This window comes from Carcharodon carcharias, chromosome 20 (assembly GCF_017639515.1).
Source record: "Carcharodon carcharias isolate sCarCar2 chromosome 20, sCarCar2.pri, whole genome shotgun sequence".
NCBI lineage: Eukaryota > Metazoa > Chordata > Chondrichthyes > Lamniformes > Lamnidae > Carcharodon > Carcharodon carcharias.
This window is the reverse complement of record NC_054486.1, coordinates 65,129,589-65,150,695: the sequence shown is the minus strand read 5'-3', so window position 1 is coordinate 65,150,695 and position 21,107 is coordinate 65,129,589. Positions and strand designations below refer to the sequence as shown.

The window sequence follows — 21,107 nt, the reverse complement described above, 5'->3', positions numbered from 1 at the left end:
TTACTACAGGTCATGAGATCTTGCCAAACAAGTATTATTCTGAAAGGTACATTACACACTAAAGAAACCCATAATTACTCCATTCTTCCCCCTTTAACTCGGCTATACATATTACATTTACGAGTACATATTTTTCAAGACAACATAATATTTACACTGGTTAAGGAATTTACAAGTTCAGTCTTTCAGGTGGTTTCCTGGTATGTGTGAAATGTCACAGCTCCACAACTTCAGATTCTTTGTCAGGAACCTCCTTTTCTGGAGTTGCCTGAACATACAGGTGCTTTCGTGGGCACTTGCAGTTCTGTATCCTCAACTCTTGAAGGAACATCAGACATGTCAGTCCTGGGTTGAGTATCCTTAACAGGAAATGCAGATCCAGACATGAGCACTGGTGGAGACATATCTTGGTGATTTGTCTCTCTCTCTTCCTTAAATGATCCACGTTTTTACAGGTGATCTGGCCTTCCACCTCCACGTGGTAAGATAAATGTCCAGTCACCGCAGTTATTTCACCTGGTTGCCACTTTGGTCCTTCCCCGAAGTTCTTCACATATACCGGCCCTCCCACAGTAAATTTTCTGTCGTGACTATTGCCAGTCGTGTCTGGCTTTCTGGTTTCCCTGGCTTCTACTTTCCCTCTTAATTTGGCATTATTAAGCTTAGTCTCGTCCAGAGAAAGTGTTTCAACAGTAACTCTGCAGGAATGACACCTGTTGTGTGAGGGGTAGTCCTGTAATGAAAAAGAAAGCGTGTTATCTTTTTCTTGCCTGCCTTGAACGTTTGAACCGCCCTTTTGGCCAGTCCGTTTGAGGAAGGGTGGTATGGTTCAGTTTTCACATGAGCGATACAGTTGAGGATGATAAACCGTCGAAACTCAGCACTCGCAATTGCAGTGCCCGTTATCGGAAACGACTACTTATGGTAGTCCATGAATGGCAAAACTCTGACGTAGTGTCTCAATTGTAGCAGCTGAATTCGGTGACTTCACCTCATTTGTGTCCAACCGTTTTGAATGGGCATCAACAATGAGCAGAAACATTGACTACGTTGGACCTTTCCTGGGAACAATGTATAACTGCACCCAGGATCTATTTGGCCATTCCCATGGGTGTAATAGAGCTGTCACCGGCAATTTTTGCAGTTGCTGACATTGCACACAATGCTTTACTAAACTCTCTCTTTCGCCATCTATCCCAGGTCACCATAAATAGCTGCATGCTATCTATGGTTTTCATTCGGGAAATTCCTGGATGGGCACTGTGTAGTTCAATTAAAAGTGGCTCCCTTTCCTTTGGAGTATCTATCACTTGTGCTCCCCACAATAAGGTGGCATCCTGGCTGGTTATTTCATGTTTCCTGTTGAAGTACCGTTTCATTTAGTCAGATACGGGCTACTGTGGTCAACCATGTAGCACTTATTCTCGTGCTTGAGATAGGACTGGGTCCCGATTTGTCCAGTCTCTGATCTGTCGAACTGGCGAGGAATCTAAGAAATTTAACAGTAACACAAGTTCCTGTGGAAATAGGATGTGCTCATTTTCTTGTAAAGGCAAATGACTAAGGGCATCGGCATTTGCGATTTGATTGCCAGGCCTACGTACGAAAGTGCGTTCATGTACTACCAGAATTAAAGCCCATTGTTGCATTCTTGCTGAGGCTGAGCCTTGTCCTCACTAAACAACCCTAGCAATGGTAAAATGGCATCCATGTACCTACTGGTGAAATTTCTTGACACCAAAGATGATGGACAGGTTTTTTCTATCTGCGAGTATCCTTTTTCCACTATGGTGAGCGTCCTTGATACGTAACTTATTGGCCATTCTGTGCCATTGGCCATCTGTTGAGAGCACTGCTCTCACTCTGTAGGGAGATATGTCACATGTCAGCACCAATTCTTTCATCTGGTCATTAGTACTAACAGCTTGAATGAGTGCAACAATTGTGAAAGCCCCTTTCTGGGTCGCCTCCCAAGACCAACATTGGTTCGTTTTGAGTAGAGGATACATGGGGGCCAGCAATGAAGACACATTGGGTAAGAACTGCCAATAATAGTTGATCATTCCTCAAATGACTTGAGCTCTGGCACAGGTGCCTCTCTTGTGGATCTCGCTTTCTCCTCAACCGGATGGAGGCCCTGTGAATACCCGGTTACCCAAATAGGTTACCTCCCTTGCTTGGAATGTGCACTTTCCTTTATTTGAGCTCAGACTTTAATCTCGGCCTTCTTTTTGACACCAGACTTCTCTCAGATGCAAGCTCAACTTGTCTGACCTCAGTGGCTGAGTCTCCCAGAATTTCATCATCTATCTGCTTCTTGGAAAATTCTGCGACTTTTGCTTCTAAAAGTCTTCATTTAGCTGATTCTTCAGCTCTTCCATCTATTTGTATTTGTTTGCTACCCCCCTGGAAAATTGAGCATCGTTGTGACTCCTCTGCCAACTTATCCTTCAGTTCGTTCAGAGAAGTGCTGAACTCTTACTGTTTCTCTTCATGCTTTTCCAGAGATACAAAATTTGACTTCAGGAATCTTGTAGTGTGTGAAGTCTTTCAACAGGTTTTCTTTTTCCCTGCAAAGGTTGCTCACCTCGTCTCGAACTCTGTCATCAAGTAAAGCCTCTTTGAGTTTTTTCTTCTGTTCTTCCAGGTTTTGGCTTAAGACAGCCTGCACTTTTTCTGGTTGTTGAGTTCTTACACACACCTTTTTCAAAACAGGAATGCTTCCAGCTTCCTTTTGGAATCTCTGTGGCCAATTAAGGTTGCTTTCCCTTAGCCAATTTCGCCCTAGAAAGCTTAGTCCTCTGCCTCTCAATACCACCACTGGAATCTTTGCCGATAGGCTTACTTAATGGACAGTTAATCTGCTTATGGCTATACTTGAATGTCTTCATCCATGTATGTTTTGAGCTTGGCGGCTGTCTCTTCTAAACTTAATTGATGTTCACCATTATTCAAATATCTGAAGGTATGTTCCCCAGTTATTGTAGTGGAAGCTCCCATGTCCACTTCCATTCTAACAGCTTTGCCATTTACTTTCACTGTGACAAATATTGGTTCTGTCTTTCCAACTTTCAGATTAAACAAGGAAATGTCTGAATTTGTTGTTTGAAGCTTTTCTCCATTGTAGATTTTATTGGGCTTCTTCTTTTGTTTTGATTCAAGCCTTGCATTACCTCATCATATGTCCATTTCAATGACAATAGTAGCATTCAATTTTCTTAAACTTCCAATTGCTAAAATACTGATTGTTTCCACCCCTATTAAAATTATTCTTCTATTTAGCTGCAAGGTTATTTTTTCTTTATTCTTCGGCTAGCGGGGGCTGTTTCCCGCTTCTCGGCAGAGTCTCGCTTTTTCGTGCCACTTTTGGCTACGGTTTCCCGCCTGATGTGGAGGACTGTGCCATTTTGCTTTTGAACTCTTACTGTGCTTTCCATGGCCAGCACTATCTCTAATGCCTTCTTGAAATCCAGCTTCGCTTTGGACAGTAATCTTTTCTGAATAGATTCCTCTTTCACACCACACATTAAACAATCTCTGAGCATGTCGTTCAGAATCAAATAAACTCTCAATGTTCTGTTAGCTGCTTTAGATTTGCCACGTAGCATGCAATTGTATCACCCAGGGCTCTATTTCTCGAATTAACCCTGAACCTCTGCAGTGACTGAGGGCTTTGGTTGAAAGTGACCCTTCATGAGGTCTATCAATTCACCAAAATTTTTTGAACCTGGGGCACTGAGTGCAATCAAACTTCGAATCAGACTGTAGGTTTTGCTCCCACAAGTACTCAAGAGGATTGCTCGCCTCTGTTCTTCTCCTGTAATCTTATTCACTTGAAAAAAGAACGCGAGGCGTTCTATATATTGAGACCAATTGTCTGTGGCAAGTTCAAAAGGATCAGTTCTCCCGAATGGTGGTATTTTGAGAGGGGATAACTTCTTCAGTTCTAATGCAGCTTGCTACTTATAATCGCTGGGTGAGGTACAGTGCCGATTGCTTTTAAACTTGATTCCTTCTGTTCAATCCTGTTTTATCCTCATTGCTGGTTTGTTGTAGGGTGGCCGAGTTGTGCTATTAGCGATAGAGTTGATCTGCAGACATTTCTTGGGTGGAAACTTTAAGTTTATTTACAGCATACTCAGCAGCAACTATATGTTTGCTTTCATCTCCAACTCTAACTCTACACTGACCGCTGAGGTAGCCTGTGCTGCTCTCCTATTGGTTACTACAGATCATGTGATCTTGCCTAACAAGTATTATTCTGAAGGTTACATTACACACTGAATAAAACCATAATTACTACAGGAATTCAACCTGGAGAATTGTGAGGTGATCCTTTTGGAGAGGGCAAACTAGCAAGGAAATAGACAATAAATGGTACTTAGAAGATTAGGGGAATCTTGGAGTGCATGACTACGAATCCCTGAGGTTGTAGGACAGCTATGGAAGGTGGTTAAGAAGCATACATGGCATTTTCTTTTTTTACTTTTTTATGGGATGTAAGTGTTGCTGGTGAGGCCAGCATTTGTTGCCTGTCTCTAATTGCCCTGGTGAAGGTGGTGATGAGCTACCTTCTTGAACTGTTGCAGTCCATGTGGTGTGGATACACCCAAAGTGCTGTTAGGAAGGGAGTTCCAGGATTTTGGGTCAGCAGTAGTGAAGAAATGGCGACGTAGTTCAAAGTCAGGATCAGGTGGGGCTTGGGTGGGAAATTACAGGTCGTATTGTGCCCTTGCCCTTCTAGGTGGTAGAGGTTGTGGGTTTCGAAAGCGCTGTCAAAGGAAGCTTGATGACTTGCTGCACTGCATCTTGGAAATGGTACTGATCAAACAGGCTGTTTTGTCCTGGATGGTTTTGAGACTCTTGAATATTGTTGCAGTTGCACTCATCTAGGCAAATGGAGTGTATTCCATCACACTCCTGACTTGTGCCTCGTAAATAGTGAACAGGCTTTGGGGAGTCAGGAGGTGAGTGACTTGCTGCAGAATTCCCTGCCTTTGACCTGCTGTTATGGCCATAGCATTTATTTCCAGGTCTAGGTATATTTCTGGTCAATGGTCACCCCCAGGATGATGGTGGGGGATTCCGTGATGGTGATACCGTTGAGCATCAAGGGGAAATGGTTAGATTCTCTTTTGTTGGCAATTGTCATTGCCTGGCACTTGAGTGATATGAATATTACTTACTACTTAACAATCCATGTCTGAATATTGGCCATGTCTTACTACATGCAGGCACTGGATGGCGTCAAGAGTATTATTGAACCTGCACTTTGAAGGGCCATGATGGAGTGGATAGGAAAGACCTATTTTCCTTGCAGAGAGGTTAATAATCAGGGGCATAAATTTTACGTAATTGTTAGGAGTAGAGGTTAGTTAAGGAGAAACTTTATCACCAGAGCATTTTGGGGATCTGGAACTTACTACTTGAAATCTGCACGGCGGTGGACCAAGAGCTAAAAAGAAGGATTAGGCTGGATAGCTTTTTTTGGCCTGCACATACATGATGGGCTGAATGGCCACCTTATGTGCTGTAAACCTTTTCATTTTCTATGTATACAATATTAAATGGTAAAAAGTGAGGTGGACCTAGTAGCAACATAAATTTAAATTTAGAAAATGCTAGAAATACTCAGCAGGTCAGGCAGCATCTGTGGAGAGACAAATCGAGTTAACGTTTCAGGCTGAAGACCTTGTGTCAGAACCAGTTCTGATAGGTCATCAATCTGAAACATTAATTCTGTTTCTCTCTCCATTGCTGCTGCCTGACCTGTGTATTTCTAACATCTTCTGTTTTTATTTCAGATTTACAGCATCTGCAGTAGTTTTGTTTTTAAATTTGTTAATAAAAGGCACGTTTAAAACTGATGTCAAATTTCTTACATTGAATATTTTGGAGAATTTGCCAACAAGGCCAAAGATAGGGAATTGGGGGTACGTTTGGATGCTAGGCTGGGAGAATTAAGGTGCTTGAGGAATGATTTTCAACGGGCCAAGTAGAGGAAGCTTTTTCTAATGCAGTGCTTTTACAGATTACATTCAGTACATCCTTTTTATTTGAAAACCCATTTATTCCAGGGCTGCATTTATTGTTGATTCCTTTTTGCATAATGCGACCAGTTACATACAATAAAACAATGTGCTAACACTTTGTATTTCTGCAAATTAAGTGAACTGTATTTTTAAATTAACTTTGAAATGAAAGTAGCTCATAGCCCTCCCCAAAACTAATACTGAATTGAGATCTCTGTGAAAATAATAAAATGAGGGATTGACCACATGCCCTTTGTTGTCAACACATATCAAAGCACAAACTTTTCAGACCTGTGTTTGTTTCAGTGGCTAAATGGCATTTTCCTTTTTGTGTTACCTTCTTCACTAAGCACTGTTCCCATACGTTTAATTCCAGCTGTGTTGCACATTCATAATTTCATAGCCTATTTTAGCATCTGCTCTCTCCTCATAAATGCCAGTGGATTGTAAAAAAATTAAAATTGATTTGTTACTGAACCATCCATTCCAGTGCAATGAAGTACTGAGCACGTTTGATTATGGTTTTGACTGTGGTTCACAAAGGTCTTGTTAGCATTACAATTTTTAAAAAATTGCATATTTCAATATTGTACTGATTTAATTCCAATTTCAGTAAGGTGGTGTTCAATCAGTGAGGGAATTGCTGTATTCTTTTGAGGTATTGACTTTCCACTTAAGTTTCAGGGAGTGGCCTGCCAGGTGACAAGTGAATACAGTTAAAACTATAATTAAAACTATTTCTGTAGCTGCATTTTTATAAGTTCTTTTGTAGCTGTCTGTTTTTTATTTTTGCCAGCATTATAACTAAACAGCTGTTTCATTTGATTTTGGAAACTCAGTACAGGTCAAGTATCCTTTATTCGAAACCCTTGAGGCTGCTTGCATTTTGGTATTTAGATATTTTCGGTTTTCAAATCTGTCATATATATGGTAGGCCTATTCCTGCTTGCATTACAATAGCCTAAGCCTATGCAAGCTATAGCCTACAAATACTAGGTTGTTTCTCCATTTGCCAACTCTCTCTCACCCTACCTCTTACCTGTTAACACCAATTACACCTGTATAATACTACATTGCTTTGCTAAACACAAATTAACTGCGTAGTTGTTCAAAATAAGTTTGATTTTTGGATGTGTTTGGTTTTCAAATGTAGAATTAAAGGATATTTGACCTGTATCACCTGAAGCTAGTTAATATTAGGAACTGTTATCATCTTTTTCCTCTCTCTAAGCTCCTCTCTGAAAAATTTATTGTCCTTAAACCCCTCAGTTCAATTCAGTGGTACCTGGCATTTTCCAATCACAATATTTAAGCTGTTGCAAATATCACAATGACTCTTGTAAAAGGCAATGAAAGACTAATATGTGCAAGAATAACTTAAAAATAGACATTTTCTCTTGTGTCCTAACTGATTTTCTTACGTTAGAATCTTAAAAGTAGTCATTGTTCTGGTTCATATTGACTGAAGTTAAAAAGTAATTAGCTGTTGCATTATCATACTGTTTAGATACTGAAATAAGCTGTTATGCAATTTACTTGCAGTTTATGATTTACCTTGAGTGTGGAACAGCAGACATTTCTAGCTACATTATCATTACCATATATACACTTGAGAAACTTTATTTAAAAATAGAAATAGCAGCTTCCCCCTACTATAACCATACTCTAACCCTTCAAAGAGAATCAACAGTTTAACTTAGGATAATTGAAATCATCTTATTACCTGTTTTATCCAGAATTATTTCTCAAGGCAATGTGACAATAAGTGAAATCAGACTAATTATGGAAAACATGTGTTAGATATAATAACTGGCAAAAACTAATCAGGTTTTCACTGAATATTTCAGGGTGAAGTTGATTATCTGAAATAACTGTTATACAAAATTAATTGAGGTTTGGGAAATAAGTGCTGGAGTTTGACAGATGAGCTATAGTTTCACTTTAGAGTAACGAATGTTGTCAGTCACATTTGTTAACAAGAATTCACACTGTGGTGTCTTACACCATTTTGTTTTGTCTTTTAGGATTGGATGTATCCGATGAGACGAGCGATGCAGGTAATCTTAAATGTTATTATTTGTTTGCTTACAAGGCTGGGGCCACTCTTATTGTGAATGAATTTGATCATTTTGCAAAAAGGGAAAGGAAACTAAGGTATGTACAGAAAGTGTGGGTGAATCTCTTGTCACCAACATTAATATGTTGCTGCCTGGGACAGTATTCAGTAGTTTTCCCCTATCTCGATGATTCATTTGTAAGCGGAGCTTATATGGCTTGGCAAAATCACTTTTTTAAAGTTAGTTATATTTTTCATGCGTGTTATATATTTGCAGTAGATAACTAATTGTAGCATGTAATATATCTAATTATACTTAAAGAAATTTATTCCTCTCTCCTATGTAAATAGTGTAGCTGCCCATCACTTTCTGCTTTCTGTACCCCTGTCTTCAAAAGGATCATGCTCCCACATGTCATCTTTGTAATTACTCTCCCAGCTCCCTGGGCAGAGGCTTTGCTAAAATAAAGTTATAAATGAGTTAATTGGAGATAGATTGATTCATGTGTGCATGCTGCTATTCAACTACTTCACTTTCTGCTCCTTTGCGCTTATTCTTTTCACTTTTCCCTCCTCTTTTTAATGCTCTTGTGTTATCTCTGCTTCGACAACACATTTTAACCTTTACTGCAACTATCATAATCTTGCTTGGAGAGCGACTGTGGTGGAGGCACTGACAGACCTATCAAAAATCCCTCTCAAAGATTGGGGGCATTTGGACCACTAAACTGTAGAGGACCTCATTTGGCTTGTGTGGCGAAGAAACGCTGGCATAGACCAATTGGGTCAAATGGCCTATTTCTATGCTGTACACTCTGTAACTGTTCTCTTTGGGGTGTGCTCCTGGGAATTATCAGAGTTGGAATGCAAATGAGCAGACAGGCTCCTGCATAAAATTTGGGGTGGGTAAAGAGTGGGAGATGAAGCCTGTGCAACCATATAAGTCATTGTGTCATTCTATTTTTAGGGGTTTATAATTGCAGCGCTCATGTTGGCTCTGTCTCTCAGAAGTTTTCTTGCTTGAATGTGATTGGGTAGACTATGTAGAATTTCATTTTTGGCATATTATAATTGTGTTGGTTTTTTGTAGTGAAATGTAATTGAACCGTAATTGAAAGTTTTGTGTAATTTGGATGAATAATGAAAGTAGATTATGAACAATTAGAAAGGAGTAAAATACAGACTTTTAAACATATCTTAAATGAACCAGAAAGAAATTGACATGGCATTTAACAGAATTACAACAGGCGCAAAATTTAATTTTAAGACATTTCAATTACAGATCAAAAAATTCCTTAAAATGAAAAACGAGCTAGGTTTTACACTTAATTTTTCAAAGCTCATTGGTAGCAGTTCACTAACTTTTCATTATGGAATATATTTATCAATATACATTAGTAAGTACCATATGCTTTATCTTGTTTAACTCTACTGTGCTAATTATCTTTCTTTCATAGGAGATACTACCCGGCTTGTATTTGGGGCCATATTCTGCCGCTATGAAAAGTAAGGTATGAACTTTAAGAAATAAAATAATAGCACTGCTCTCATTGAAATGGAATTGAAAACTTTTTTTTTAATGGTAATATTTTATTGATTCTTTTCTGGGAGTGTAAGGCATTTCCTTAACACCTGTGTATTAGTCAAGTTAGAATGTCAGAAGTGGCATAAAAAGCTTAATGATATTAACAATGAGCATCTTTGTTTTTAAACCAGGGTGTCTTGACTCCTATTATAATTTCATGGGCCCGTAGGGAATTGAAAGATTTTGCAAATGCTGTGGAAATCAAAACAATCTGGGATACTGATAATTGAACATATTTGTAGAGTAGAAGGGTGAGCTGAAGCATATGAGATTCATTTGTACAAATTAATTAATGTGCCTGGAGTGATAGACGAGGGAAGTCTTGTAGCCACTCATGCCATTTATTAAATATACGCTATTTAGAGAGCAACATTGGGGATTGTTCTAAAATATCGTTCTCTACCACTTTCCTACATATGGCTTGAATGTTCATTCCTGTTATAAATGAAATCTCCATTGCTGAAGATACTTCCAAGGGACATGGCACCCTTTTGTGTTGAACCTTTTTTTCCTTAAACATCCTTAATTCTGTATAAAGCTGGCCTGTGCTACTCCTATGAAGTGAGGCTGATTTAATGCATGGCCCACTCTGTTGGATATGCTACCTGTCCAACAGAAAACAGTGGTTATTTAATGATTATTTGAGTCTAGTATTTACTTTTACCTTTTTTGCACATTGGTAGAAGTTCTGTTGAGGTCAGTGATCATCCCGCAACAGACTAAATTTTGGCTGTTCAAAAGTAAAGATGTTGCAGTCATGGCAGTTCCTATCAAACCAAACCATGGTCTTGGTCTCTCACTCAAAATAAGCACACATCCCTGTAGAGGTTAATAACTTTAATTTAAAAATTTACAGTGACTGAAAGGATTATAGATCACTTCCCAAGTTAGGATTTTTACAGGAACAAATTAAAAGCATTAAATGCTACTTTTGTAGGCAACTTGTACTCTAAGCTACAGAAAATAAATTGCAATTTAACTTTTAATGTGACCAAAATTCTCCTCCTGTATTTATATGATACATCATCCTTTAAGTGAACTCTTCATTCTCCAGGAACAAGTCCAAAGTTATTTTCAGCTCCTGATGACTTGCTTCCTTTTCCTTTCCCAGCTGGTGACTTCTAATCCTGGAACTGATTTTCACTGTGAGGATTACACTGAAGATCATTCCCTCCAGACCAAGCTGGGTGTATCTTCCAGTCTACTTTCAATCGTCCCAAACTTGGCCTCTTCAATCTGAGCATGAGCTGCTGCTCATGTTCTGCTTGGTGAACGATAGAGTCAGCATTTTCTCTGCTTCAGGTATAGAACTGGCTGCCTCTGCCTCACATTCTGTCTCTCAGATGGCTGCAGACTTACTTGTTTCTGAGAGTTTTCAGAGATAACTTAGAAAACCTGCAACCTGATATTTCAGTGACTTTCTATTGACTTTTCTCTTCCCAAAACTCATCTCAATGGCCATGTGAATCACATAGACATTGTAATCAGGTCGAAATGCTAATTAGCTATTTTCTTAAAACCCCTGAACTCCATTCTATCTGGGAATTGAACAGTTTACACTATAGCTGTTCGTAAACCCTGACATTCCTAAAAACTTCCTGTGAGACTTGGAGACTAACAGTCAGCATAATGGCTCTTATACAGTCTACAGGTGTAGACATCTTGCAGCTTCTTCCCAGTAAGCCAACCTGGGCCCCCCTTTAACTTTTAACAACCAAGCCATGCAGGCTTATTGTCAAGCAGAATTCAAAGCAGATCAAATGATCCCTTCATTCCTCCATTTGATTTATAAATTAAAGAGATTCCCAAAACATAACCGTCTTATAAACTTTGTACTTGTAACAGCAAGCATGACAGTTCCCTATCTATCTAAATCTTGGACAAAAACAGAATTACCTGGAAAAACTCAGCAGGTCTGGCAGCATCGGCGGAGAAGAAAAGAGTTGACTTTTCAAGTCCTCAACTCTTCTCCGCCGATGTTGCCAGACCTGCTGAGTTTTTCCAGGTAATTTTGTTTTTGTTTTGGATTTCCAGCATCCGCAGTTTTTTGTTTTTATCTAAATCTTGGCCCTGTTCTTCTATTCAAAAAGAAAGCACAATACTTGAGTCCCACGCTCAGAACTGGCAGTGATAAAACTAGCAGTGCCTGTATAAGCATCAGTATTATTCATTGAACTTATTCATTCTGATGGTTTGAAACAAATTAGTATGTGACTTGATGTTATCAAAACTCTGCTGCCCATATCTTAACTTGCATGATGTTCTGTTCATCCATTATCTCTGTGCTTGCTGACAGCAATGTCTCAATTTTAAAATTCTCATCCTTGTTATCGTGTTCTTCCATTGCCTTGTACCTCCCTATCTCTTTAACTTCCTGTCTAAACCTCTTCGTCTCTCTCTTCTATTTTAAGTTGCTCCTTTGACCAAGCTTTTGATCACCTGTTCTGATATCTCCATATGTGACTCAATGTCAAATTTTGTTTGATAATTCCTCTGTGAAGTGCCTTAAGACATCTTACTATGTTAAAGGCACTGTATAAATGCAAGTTGTTGTTGCGATTACTTAGTCAATGCTTACCCACAGCAGTTAGTAATGCTTATGACAAGGCTTTCAAATCCTAATACCTGAGCTGCTGACTAAAATCTTCTTGGTCTTTAGAGGAATCTTGCATTTTAGGTATGAGCTTTTGAAGCTAGTCACATCAGTGGAAGACAGTTAATCGGTTTGCATGGCCTTGCAAGCACCATTAAAAGATGAATTTTGAAAAGATCATTGCTTTGAGATACCTGCGTTTGATTGAAAATTGTTTTTAAAAGCATAACAAATGTTGATAGATGAAAATCTGCCACGAATACAATTTCAGTACATGTAACCGTGTATCAGATTCTGCTGATCTGATTGGCAAGCTACTATCAAAGTTATAACCTGCATTTAAAGAAAAATAATCTTTTCCACTTTCACACTGCAATTTGTCTGATATGGGGTTGCAGATCAAAGGTCTAAAAAGTAAATGTTTTTCTTTGGTAGCTCCCTATTCTTGAAGAAAATGGAATAACTCACATAATATGTGTACGGCAAGATATTGAGGCAAACTTCATCAAGGCCAATTTCCAAGAGAAATTTAGGTAAATATTGTTTGAACTTATGCTTGTTAGCAAATAGCCATATGTGAAATATTCTATTGTTTTTGGTATGTAGTTTTTTTTAGTATCAAACCAAATTCTTGACTCCACCAATGACCATCAGAGACATCTTCAACTGGCAGTATAAAGTGACCCTGGTGATGACTGCCCCTACTTTTCATTCTTCTCCTCTCCACACCCCTGCGGGAATGCACCTGTTTGATGCTGACCTACAGCAGTGAGTCAGATCAGAAACAAAAGTTGCTTTACTGATTCTATAGGTGCTACAGTACAAATAGTTGCCCTCCAAAGATAGTCTTAACTAACCTGTTTTCCCAGCAGGCAACTTTTTTCTAAACTCAGTTGAGTCATCTATGAGAGGAAAGGAGAGTAGGTCAGGTCACTTTTACCACACTGGTGATTCTTGACAAGCAAGCTAAGAAAATGTCTAGACTAGATTGTCCTCTGCTCCCAGTTGAGAACAATATGCGCTCCTGGGATTTACAGTGGTGAGCACTACACCGAAAAGGTGCTATATGTCTTGTAATTGAAGTTTTCTTTGTTCTGCTTGCAGGTATTTAGTTTTGGATATTGCTGATAATCCAGTGGAGAACATAATACGATATTTCCCTGTGGTAGGTAATTTCTGCACATAAATGTTGATAAACCACACGTTTCTTACTTCCATAATACATTACTTTTTTAAATTCCAAGTTTTCTGAACATATTTTCTAACACATCATCCCCAAAATTGAACTAGCAGTAGTCCTTTAAAACAGGTAGTATTACAATTGTTCTAGGTTTTAAATACCTTTGGTGTCATTTCGTCATTGTGAATTTTGTGACTCTGCTTCTTGTTTTGTTAGAATAACTTTGTTTTCAGAGCTGCTTGTTTATGCTTTAAACTAGTAACAACTAAGTGAAATAAGTGAAATGAAATAGGATTATGGAGTCAAAGTTGCCATTTCATGTATCATAGTTTTTAAAATATCACTGAATTAAAATGCTAAACATATCCAATATCTTAAAAGCAGTAGTTCCCTCTCAGTTTTATGGGGGAAAAGATAATGAAAAGTCACCTTGATCTGTTGTATTTGGTGAGTATATTAATTATGAGGAGATCCATTCAAAAGGTAGATGGTTATGTTTGTTTTTTAAATAAACAGTTTTTATTCAACTTTTAAATAAAGGGATACAAATTACTTTTTCAGAAACTCGCTACCTTTTGATTATATTCAGATGTTTACTTAAACACACACCCCCAAATTGTTTGCCTCGACATCACTTGTAACATTAAAAGATACAGACCAGAAAATCCCAGGTACTCTTCTTAGCTTGTACTGAGTTAGCTAATCCTGGCTGGGATGGCTGAGTACAGCACATAACTTCATCCCCCAGGTTAGGAGAAGGAATAGTTGGTCTGGGCTCCCTTTCCTGATGATTGTCCAGTGACTTTGTGTTGGTTACCATTGGTATTTGCATTGGATGAGGGCATTTTTAAAGCCTCCAAAATTTTTCCATCTGTTTCTCCTCACTGCCTAGAACTTGCACAGTAGACAATGGGATGAATAGCTAAGCTCTCTTGTGCATGTGGAGTGGCACTTCAGCAGGAGTCTTCCTGGCCTACAAGGTTCCAATCACAATTAGTAAACAAATAATCACAGCAGAAAGAGGAGTCAGCATAGACCTTATAACAATTTAGAATCAGTGAATGGTTATAGCACAGAAGGAAGCCATGCGGCCTCCTAGCCCAGCTTTCTGCAGTTTAGCTGGTCACACTCCCTAGTCCTTTCCCAGTAGCGCTGCAGATGTGTGAAAACCATGGTTGAAAAGCCATGGCTGAATCTGCCTCTATCACCCTTTCAGGAAGTCCATTCCAGATCAAAACCACTTGCTGCATTAAAAAAGTTTTGCCCTCATTTTGCCTTTGACTCTTTTGCAAATCACTTTAAATCAGACTCCTCTGGTTCTTCACCCTCTGGCAATGGGAACAGTCTCTCGCTCGCTCGCGCGCTCTGTCGCTCGCTCGCGCGCTCTGTCGCTCGCTCGCGCGCTCTGTCGCTCGCTCGCGCTCTCTGTCGCTCGCTCGCGCTCTCTGTCGCTCGCTCGCGCTCTCTGTCGCTCGCTCGCGCTCTCTGTCGCTCGCTCGCGCTCTCTGTTGCTCGCTCGCTCGCGCTCTCCGTCGCGCGCTCGCTCGCGCTCTCCGTCGCGCGCTCGCTCGCGCTCTCCGTCGCGCGCTCGCTCGCGCTCTCCGTCGCGCGCTCGCTCGCGCTCTCTGTCGTGCGCGCGCTTGCTCTCTCTCTGTCGCGCGCGCGCTCCCTCGCCCTTGCTCTCGCTCTCTCTACTGTCTACACTCATGATTTTGAATATCTCCATCAAATTTCCCCTCAACCTTCTCTAAGGAGAGAGAACCCCAACTTCTGCAACCTGTCCATATAACTGAAGTCCCTCATTCTTGGCGCCACTCTAATAATTTCTTCTGCACCCTCTTTAAAGGCTTAGCATCCTTCCTAAAGTGTGGTGCTTAGAAGTAGACACAGTACCACAGATGAGGCACAACTTCCTTGCTTTTTTGCTCTACGTCTCTATTTATAAAGCGCAGGATCCCAATGGCTTTTTAACAGCTTTATCAACTGCCATACCACCTTCAACCATTTGTCATGTTTAGCCCCAGGTGTCTTTGTTCCTCTTTTTCAGACGTGTTAATTTTAAAATAAATGGCTTAACATCTCCACTAAATTAGAGAAAATTCAGACAAATGTGGTAATGCATGAATGTTAATATCCCGTGTCATATTTATGGACCTTAGTCTTACTCCATAACCTAGTGACTACTATATTGGTAACTTCATTGTTTCATTAATTATCTAAATGTATGTTGAAAATCTTTACTTGCTCTTATCCCCATTATGTATATCACAGTGACTTGTATGAAATGTAGCTTCATTAAGAGTCTATGGAATGAAAGTATTCCGCCCAACATCAGTGCTGTTAGCATTGAACTGTTGCATTGTGTTCTGGCAGCAGGATCTGTTTCTGGGTTTATTAATTTTAAGTCGAATGTATAATGTAGCCTTTGTTACTCAGGTTTCTACAAACCGATTACATGAAGTTTTCCTCTTCACTGTTGCTGATGTCATACAGCAGATATTTTACTATCTCATACAGCAGATATAAGGTGTTCTAACATTGTCTACAACATGCTACACTAAACTGTGTGACTGAATGATAACTAATAAAAGTAAAACATTTAGGTGATGGCAGTGTTTCAAATCATAAATGATATTGTGACACTGATCAGTAGTTATTTTTGGTTTTGTTAGCTTCACAGGTGAAGTTGTCATGAATATTTTAAATGTTATCTTTTCTCCATCGACTTGAGTGAGGTTCTGCTTCATCTAACCAGCTGAGCCAATAGACCAGTTATCTATTTCCCCCGTTGGTTTGTTAATAGTTGTGTGATGAAGTGTTACCATGTACACAGCAGTACAGTAGAATGTGGCAGGATGTGGGTTTATGTCTGCAGTTTTAGCAATTTGTATATTTTAATAGTTATTACACAATATTTCCTCTGAAGAGGAGAAATATGTAAAATAGCAAAAAAAAATTGCCTATTAAAGTTCTGTTTGCACATGGCTTAATAAGTTGCTAAAGTGTGTTAATTATCACCAGACATTTTTTGCACATTTGTATACAATGCTCTGATATCTATTGTATAAATGAAACAGCAATATCAAGTATGTTACAACAATCTCCAAAAAAGAACTGATCCTAAGCTAGAGTTGGTCTAACATTTATTTGCCAAATACATTCAGTTGCATGTGCTTTGATTTATATGTAAACTAATTGTTCGATAATTTCCTTTTTTCTGTCTTTCATCTTTCTTAAGGATGGGTTGTTTCAGGGTTACTAAAATTTTTGGAACTGTACTTAAGCAAGAGGAGAGTGGGATTAGACAAGGTGCTGCATGTGTCAAACATGCAAACTATTTGTTGTAAATATTTTGTGAACCAGCACATTAAAATAAAAGGAGAAAATTGAGAAACTGAATTGTATTAAATTTTGGATTGGCAGGACCTTTTAAAGTGGGACATTCAGCCTTATCCCTCTGTTTCCCATTTTAACAGGACTTTGCAGTCAGGTGCCTTGAGGTGTCCACCAGAATAATTGGGGCACCATTACATTATTAGAACTCTCAGTTGTATTTTAACCCTGACCTGGAAGGGAAGTTGCCACAGCTTCTACAACTGTTAAAACTAGATTGCTAGCTATTGGGAGGATGGAGAGGCCTCCACAATAAGTGGAAATTGTTGATTCTACCTCCCCCAAGACATCTTTAAGGCCTGCCTTTGTGCTAATTGGCCAAACTTCCATTTCCATCCGCTGGGCAACTGTTGCTTTCCACCCATTTCAGGTAAGTAACTGAAGAGACTTAAGAGTTATAACATATTTTGGGCCTCAAACTTAGGCCTATAAGTGTGTTTTGCACTTTGCCTGCTCCTTGTCGGTCTGAAATCCAGTAGGCATTAGCGTCTGCTATTTGAGACAGCTGAATATAGAATTACTCTCCCAATGAAAAAGTTGAGTACAGTATTTGCAATACAATTGTTGCCAATTTTCTCTCCTAATTTGACAAAGACCAGGAGCTCAAATCTGAAACCTACTGGTCTGCATGGGTTATTGCCACACTGCATGGTATATTATTTCAGCTTTTATTTTATACTCTCTCAGACTTGATACTTTTACCTGTTTAGACACTAATATAAGCTTGTTCTTAATCACAGAACAATGACATTTTTATCTCAATTGATAATTCTCTTTGAAAATGGGAATGGTACTAGGATATGTGAGAAAATAAATATAACTATTTTTGTCATTTCTTTAGACTAAAGAGTTCATCGATGGATGCTTGGAAAATGGAGGTAAAGATCTGATTTAGATTAGTTATCTTTTCATAATATTTTGCAGAAACATAGCTATGGTGATGTATCCTGGCTGCTTTGCTTTTTCAGGAAAGGTTCTTTTACATGGAAATGCAGGTATTTCTCGAAGGTAAGAACATGATTTACTTCTGGAGTTATAATCTATTTTTCTTTCCCTTTTTAGAGAAAGCTTACTGACTTTATTTCTTTTAATCCTTTTTCCAGTGCAGCCTTGGTGATAGCGTATATTATGGAAACATTTGGTGTTAAGTATAGGTAAGCATTAAAAAGAAGTAGGAAAGTTTAAGATGTTGATTGGACTATTTTTAAGTCTAATTCAAGATTGGAGTTAAAGTTATAATAAGAATATAGATGGTAAATAACATTGAAAAGCTAAATGTAGAAAATTACTTTAAATTAAACTAGAAGAACAGGACAAATGGATATTACTTATTCTTTCATGGAATGTGAGCGTCATTGGTAAGGCCAGCATTTATTGCCCATCCCTAATTGTAGTTGAGAAAAGTGGTGGTGAGCTGCCTTCTTGAACCACTGCACTTCATCTGGTGTAGGTATACTTGCAGTGCTGTTAGCAAGGGAGTTCCATGAATTTGACCCAAACTAGTTCAAACTAGTAAATGGCTATTTAGAAATGAGGTCAATAAGTCTTCACACACCCAGTGGTCAGTATACTGTTACTAATATGAGATTTGTAAGATTGTTGTGTTTCAGGACTCTTTTCAATTTAAGGTAAAATGGAGAGATGAAGGGGGTCGTGCGACCTATTCTGAATTCTGCTGACAGCGAGCCTAGGTGGCATGGTTGTTAAATATTAAAGGGGGGCCCAGGTTATTTTATTGGGAAAAAGGTGCAAGATGTTCATACCTGTAAACAATAATCAGAACAGCTGTGTGGTGGATAGTCAGGTTGTAAACGGTTATACATTAAACTGACTGTTTAATTCCAAGGTAGACTGGAGTTGGGGTCTAAAGGATGGCTAATCAGCATTTCTACTGAATATGAGACCCATGTGATTCAAGTTGCCATGGAGATAGATTTTGAGAGGGGAAGAGTGCATAGGAAGCCATTGTAGGATCAGATTGCAAGGTTCTCTTAAAGATGTGTCTCAGACAGATCAGTCTGCAAGAATCAGAGAGATGAACGATAGAGGTAGTAAGCCTCCAGTTGTTCAGCAAGCAAGAATGCAGGTGGAAGCACACACTTGGATTGAAAAGACCGAGCTTGTGAGGATTTAAACAAAACTGGAAGGTTTGCCTAACTTTGGTTAGAGGGAAGAATCTCCAGGGTAATCCTCACCATAAAAGCTAGTTCAGGGATTAGAAGTTATCCGACTAGAAAAGGAAAAGAAGGGAAGCAAGCCTCGGGAGCTATGAGTCGCTTTGGACTGGTTCCCATGAGAATAGAGTATCTACTTAAAGGAAAAAACAAATAGTGACATCACAGGAAAACTGCAAACTCATTGGTTGGTAAGAAACTACTGTTAAGGATTGTCTTTAAATTGCTGTAAATTAGAAAAGCGTATTATTTTTGAAGAAGTAGCTATACTTGGATTTAAGTAAGGAACACTAGGAATAAGAGAGAGCCAGGGCTGGTTTAATAAAGTAATATGAGTAAACCAAAAGTGAAATAAATTTAACGTAGGGACAGTAAAGTTAAGACGTGGCAGGGCGGCTCAGTTGCATGGAATGTGTGGCGTGTAATATGTGGAAAGCCATGGACCCTACCGGTGTCCTTAACAACCACATGTGCAGGAAGGGCTGCCAGCTGCAGAAACTTGAGGTCCGGGTTTTGGAGCTCAAGCGGCGGCTGGAGTCACTGTGGCACACCCACGAGGCTGAGAGTTACATGGATAGCACATTCAGAGAGGTAGTCATACTGCAGCTTAGGAGCCTAGAGGCAGAAAGGGAATGGGTGACCACCAGGCAGTCCAAGAGAACTAGGTGGGTAGTACAGGAGACCCTGGGATCCTGCTCACAAATTAGTTTTCCCTTTTGGCAACTGGTAAGGATGCTGGCTCCTCAGAGGAGTGCAGTCAGTCAAGTTTGTGGCACCACGAGCTGCTCGGCTGGACAGGAGGGGAAGAAGAATAAAAAAGGAGCAATAGTGCTGGGGGATTTGTTGGTTAGGGGAATAGATGGGTGTTTCCGTGACCGTAGATGTGACTCGAGGATGGTATTTTACCTCCCTGGTGCCAGGGTCAAGGATGTCACAGAGCGGCTGCAGGACATTCTTCTGGGGGAGGGTGAACAGCCAGCGGTTGTGGTCCAGATTGGTACTAATGACTTAGGTAGGAGGTGGGATGTAGTCCTGCAATCAGAATTTCAGGAGCTAGGTCAAAAATTAGCAAGCAGGACCTCAAATGTAGTAATCGCCGGATTATCCCCGATGCCCCATGCAAGCGAGTATAGAAATAGGAGGATAAGGCAGATGAATGCGTGGTTGGAAAGATGATGCAGGAGAGAGGGCTTCAGATTCCTGGGAAACTGGGTCTGGGGAAGATGGCACCTGTACAAGGCAGACGGGTTGCACCTGAACAGAGCCAAATTGGAGTTCCTTGTGGAGCGTTTTGCTAGTGTTGTTGGGAGGGCTTTAAACTAACTCACAGGGATGTGGGAACCAGGAGAGAATATTAGAATACCATGGTGCACAAAATACTGGGAGAGACAGATAGCACTAGTATAGAGAATAGTAAGTTAATAGGTGGAGTTGGGGCAAGGAAGAAAGTAATGAAGTCTAAATCAGGATTACAGTACATGTATGTGAATGCACAGAGTTTGATATATAAGACTGGGGAGTTACAGGCACAGGTTGCCATGTGGAAATATGATGTTGTGGCGATAACAGAGACTTGGCTCACGGAAGGGCAGGATTGGGTGTCCTGGGTACTGTTCAGAAAAGATGGGAAAGGAAGAAAAGGAGGCAAGGCAGTGGTGTTGGTTAAAGAGATCATTGTAGTGCTGGAGAAAGTGGATGTCCCAGAGGGTTCAAGGACAGAATCAATTTGGCTAGAGTCAAGGAACAAATAGGGTGTAATTACATTGCTTGGTGTAGCCTATAGAATGCCAACTAGTGGGAAGGATGCAGAGGAACAAATTTGCAGGGAAATTATGGAGAGATGCAAACATTATAGAGTAGTTATAATGGGCGACTTTAATTACCCAACTGTAGACTGGGACACTGGTATTATAAAGGCCGGAGTGGGGCAAGCATTCCTAACTTGTATTCAGGAGAATTTTCTACAGCAGTATTTGTCCAGTCCAACATGAAAGGATGCACTGTTGACCTGGTTCTTGGAAATGAGGTAGGTCAAGTATCAATGGGGAAACATTTAGGAGACAGTGGTCATTGTATCGTAATTTTTAGGATGAC

At 39.7% G+C, this 21,107-nt stretch overlaps 1 protein-coding gene across 3 annotated transcripts in view; it reads left to right on the top strand.

Moving 5' to 3' along the window:
- The window catches only part of styx (serine/threonine/tyrosine interacting protein), a 36,875-nt gene that overhangs the window by 1,505 nt on the left and 14,263 nt on the right, over positions 1–21,107 (top strand). For all 3 annotated transcript variants that reach the window (XM_041214979.1, XM_041214978.1, XM_041214980.1), the window contains exons 2-8: positions 8,057–8,089; positions 9,546–9,599; positions 12,702–12,799; positions 13,371–13,431; positions 17,681–17,717; positions 17,808–17,847; positions 17,943–17,993. In XM_041214979.1, the coding sequence (XP_041070913.1) occupies positions 8,057–8,089; positions 9,546–9,599; positions 12,702–12,799; positions 13,371–13,431; positions 17,681–17,717; positions 17,808–17,847; positions 17,943–17,993 (374 nt within the window). The remainder of the gene's footprint in view (positions 1–8,056; positions 8,090–9,545; positions 9,600–12,701; positions 12,800–13,370; positions 13,432–17,680; positions 17,718–17,807; positions 17,848–17,942; positions 17,994–21,107) is intronic.